Source organism: Myotis brandtii, unplaced genomic scaffold (genome assembly GCF_000412655.1).
Source record: "Myotis brandtii unplaced genomic scaffold, ASM41265v1 scaffold14, whole genome shotgun sequence".
Lineage (NCBI taxonomy): Eukaryota > Metazoa > Chordata > Mammalia > Chiroptera > Vespertilionidae > Myotis > Myotis brandtii.
The window spans coordinates 2032269-2036280 of NW_005354999.1; the positions used below are offsets into that span (position 1 = coordinate 2032269).

The 4012-nt window shown below is 37.6% G+C and overlaps 1 protein-coding gene across 4 annotated transcripts in view; it reads right to left on the reverse strand.

Moving 5' to 3' along the window:
- LOC102257980 (probable ATP-dependent RNA helicase DDX60) overlaps positions 1-4012 on the reverse strand; it is a 98671-nt gene that overhangs the window by 10417 nt on the left and 84242 nt on the right. For all 4 annotated transcript variants that reach the window (XM_014535223.1, XM_014535221.1, XM_014535220.1 and 1 more), the window contains 2 exons: positions 3087-3234; positions 1234-1376 (listed from right to left, as the gene is read on the reverse strand). In XM_014535223.1, the coding sequence (XP_014390709.1) occupies positions 1234-1376; positions 3087-3234 (291 nt within the window). The remainder of the gene's footprint in view (positions 1-1233; positions 1377-3086; positions 3235-4012) is intronic.

The window sequence follows — 4012 nt, forward strand, 5'->3', positions numbered from 1 at the left end:
TTGATACAATGTTGTGGTCCGGCTGGCTGAAGCCCGGCTGACTGAAAGCCGGTTTCTGGGGTTTTGTTTAGCTTCTATATTTGCAACATAGTTGCTTAGAGTTGCAGCTGAGAGGCCAGCAGCGGCAGGCAGGGAACACAGAGTTCGCTGTCACTGGAGCAAGCAAGCCTCCCTGTTCGCTTCAGTGCATGGCTGCTGGCCGCCATCTTGGCTGACAGTTAATTTGCATAAGGATATGCTGATTAGCCAATGGGAAGGGTAGCGGTCGTACGCTAATTACCATGTTTCTCTTTTATTAGTGTAGATATTTTTTTGGGAAGCTTCAAACTACATCATTAGAAATTATTTAAATAAATGATAAAAATGTATGTGTCCATTTAAAATGTATGAGGGTTTCTATAGTTTTAAAAAACTCTTTCAAGTGATATCAGACTATTTTACATGATAGAAGACTATCTAATTTTAGAATCAAATGGAGTTGAGATATCAGTGTCATTCCATAATACCAAATGTAACAAAATTTATTTTCTTTCTCAAAATTTGTATTAAGATATAAATTATATTTCTGAAAGTATATTTCAACATTCTGATTATTTATTCAGCATATTCCAAGTATGTCCAGTTCTTTGTACTCCATTTTGGGCATCAGTGATCCAGAATATGTATGGGATTTACAGCAACTATAGCAATACTGGGAAAGCCCAAAGGTAATTTTATGTGCTCTTTTCATAGCAAGCCTGTGTCAGTATCCCCTAGATTCTTCAAGGATGGAAGACAAGTGATGGTCGGGAAGTTTTATATAGTGGAGCAGGGTCCCTCAGGCCAATACTAAGAAACAGATCATACTGGCCTAAGAGCACAATTTTCTGGATATTCCTGTAGACACCCCTGGATTATTTTTTTTAAAAAAATATATATTTTATTGATTTTTTTACAGAGAGGAAGGGAGAGGGATAGAGAGAAACATCGATGAGGGAGAAACATCGATCAGCTGCCTCCTGCACACCTCCTACTGGGGATGTGCCTGCAACCAAGGTACATGCCCTTGACCGAAATTGAACCTGGGACCCTTCAGTCTGCAGGATGATGCTCTATCCACTGAGCCAAACTGGTTAGGGCACCTCTGGATTCTTTTACTATTTTCAGTTTGGACATGAAGTAAAAGCTGCCTGGAGATATAAATTCATTCTTTTCTTAAAGACCATTTATTTATAAACCCCATTTTCTACTTACATGGCTTGGAGTTGCTGGTTGAAGCAAATCACCATCAGAGTTCCCAGAGAGACAAACAAATGGAGAAATAGCAACTCTTCCTTCCTTGCAGCTCATCAAGTGAGACACAAGTTGGGAGTCTTCACATTCTTTCCCTGTGAAATCTGGCCATAATAGGTTGGGATAAATTCGTTTTTAAAAATTAGCCAAATTATCAAGCCTCATGTACCTGCTCTGGACCATGCAATTTTCCAGAACCTATATCATAATGAAGACTGAGTAAGATATATCATATAAAGTAAATAGCATATCTTGGCACAGAATATATTCAGTAAATGTTAGCTATTGATATTATTATCAATACAAAATTTTGTTTTATATTTTATATTAGTTGTTTTGATCAACATGTAATAAAAATCTAAATCTAAATATATTTTTATTGATTTCCTAGAGCAGTGGTTCTCAACCTTCTGGCCCTTTAAATACAGTTCCTCATGTTGTGACCCAACCATAAAATTATTTTCGTTGCTACTTCATAACTATAATGTTGCTACTGTTATGAATCATAATGTAAATATCTGATACGCAGGATGGTCTTAGGCGACCCCTGTGAAAGAAAGGGTCGTTAGACCACCAAAGGGGTCGCGACCCACAGGTTGAGAACCGCTGTCCTAGAGGAAGGGAAAGGGAGAGAGATAGAAACATCAATGAGAGAGAATCATTGATTGGCTGCCTTCTGCATGCATCCTATTGGGGATTGAGCCTGAAACCAGGGCATGTGCCCTTGACTAGAATCACAGCTGGGACCCTTCAGTACACAGGCTAATGCTCTGTCCACTGAACCAAACAGGCTAGGGGCAAAGACTAAATTTAAATTTTATGCTCTTTAACACATAATTATTTTTATTTTCTTGGTACTTTTTCCCACTGAGCTCAGACTTGGCCTCAAAATCTATCTAGACAGGGTGTTCCAAGTAACATAACCACTATCAGTAGGATTGGAAATATTTTTTTCCAATCCTTTTCTTACAAAGCACCAGATTACGCATTCAAAATTGGCTCCAATTTATAATGGAGGCAAGATATTCACTTTGCCTCCTCTGAGATGCTCACAGTGCACCACTGTTATTATCTGCTTTTGTTCATGTTGCTTCCCACTTTAATAGACCCAGAAAGCTACAACTCCTTGACTTTTTTTCAATTGAGGATGGTTGGATATAACATAATCAGGAAATTACTACCCACAGCTCAACCCATTCCCTTTATCCTAGTAACTTATTTCCTCTTTACTTTCCCCTAGAAGAAGAGTTCCATCTAATAGCTTGTGAAACACAATAGCAAAGATTAATAGTGTGTGCCTATGTGCTAGGCACAGTTTTAAGATATTCACATATGTTACCTTAATTATTTAAACCTCACTCAAACTAAGTAGATAATACTATTGTTGAGAAAATTGAAGCATGAATATGGTGATCATTTGTCCAAGGACTCACTGCTAATAAGTAGCAGAGCCAAAGTATACATCCAGGTATCTGCTAAGAGTCGATGTTTGTTAACACAATGTGTATTTCTTCTCAAGGGAAAAAAGGTGACTAAATAGTCTCTAGTTTCTCTTCATCTCATAGATGTTCTTACTCCAGGCTTGTCCTAAAAGCAACCTTTAATCAAGATGGTTTATAAATGACTATATTGAGTTTCAATCTCCATTGCCCTTTTAATTTTTAATAATTTCTTTCTTTGTAAAGCAGAAGGAACCTTCTAATTCTAAGACAGCGTGATATTTCCAGGGCTCTGTTCTTCTTCTGGGATAAAATATTCTTAGGCAAGATTATTTATGTTTTAAGTTGTTCCACAATGAAGATAGCTATACTTACTTATTTTTGACAATGGAAGTTGATATTCCTGTTTCATATCAGCCAATTTGGAAACAATTAGTAGGAAGGAGGCAAAGTCCTTTGTAATTTGCATGTTATATTCATGTAAAGCAGCATTAAAATCCTCAGGGAGATCCTCAAGGAACACCTAAATGATCAAGGAGATCATCAAGAACTCAAAATGGTGAAGTATTTTGTGGAGAGGTCCATATACATTCCTTGAAAACTGAAATTTTGGAAGAAGGCCAAAGATCATTGCAATATGATTCTTCAATTATCTATTTCTTTAACAATATAACGCTTTTGTTCCTTCATCTATGAAATTAAGGTAACATTCACTTTAGTTTCCATTTGCATTTATCAAAACCAATAACTTTGCTCCTAAAAATATGCTTTCATGCTACTTCATCTAAACCACTTTTTAAATATAAGCATGGCTTCAAATGAAGTAGGCTTGTGAATAGTTCAAAACAAATCTAGTGATATATTTGGAGAGCAAGCAACAATACAAAATATACTTCTATGCCTGGAATAAATCTCACTCCTTTGTGAAGGTTATGAAAACCTCACTGGATTCATTTTGTTAATTATTCTACCACATTACAATCCTATCTAATAATAGAGAAACATGGTAATTAACCGTAACTTTGCTACCCTTCCCATTGGCTAATCAGCGAGATATGCAAATTAACTGCCAACCAAGATGGCGGCCGGCAGCCAAGCAGCTGAAGCGAACAGGAGGCTTGCTTGCTGCTGGCCTCTGAGCTGAAACTCTAAGAAACAATATTGCAATTATAGAACCTAAACAAACCCCAGATCCCTGCTTTCAGCCGTCAGAGCTGGAGCGAGCAGGACCGCAACAGTGTTACAATTTGTGACCAGCTGCAAACAGCCATCATCCCCTCATCCAGGCTGGCCAGGCACCC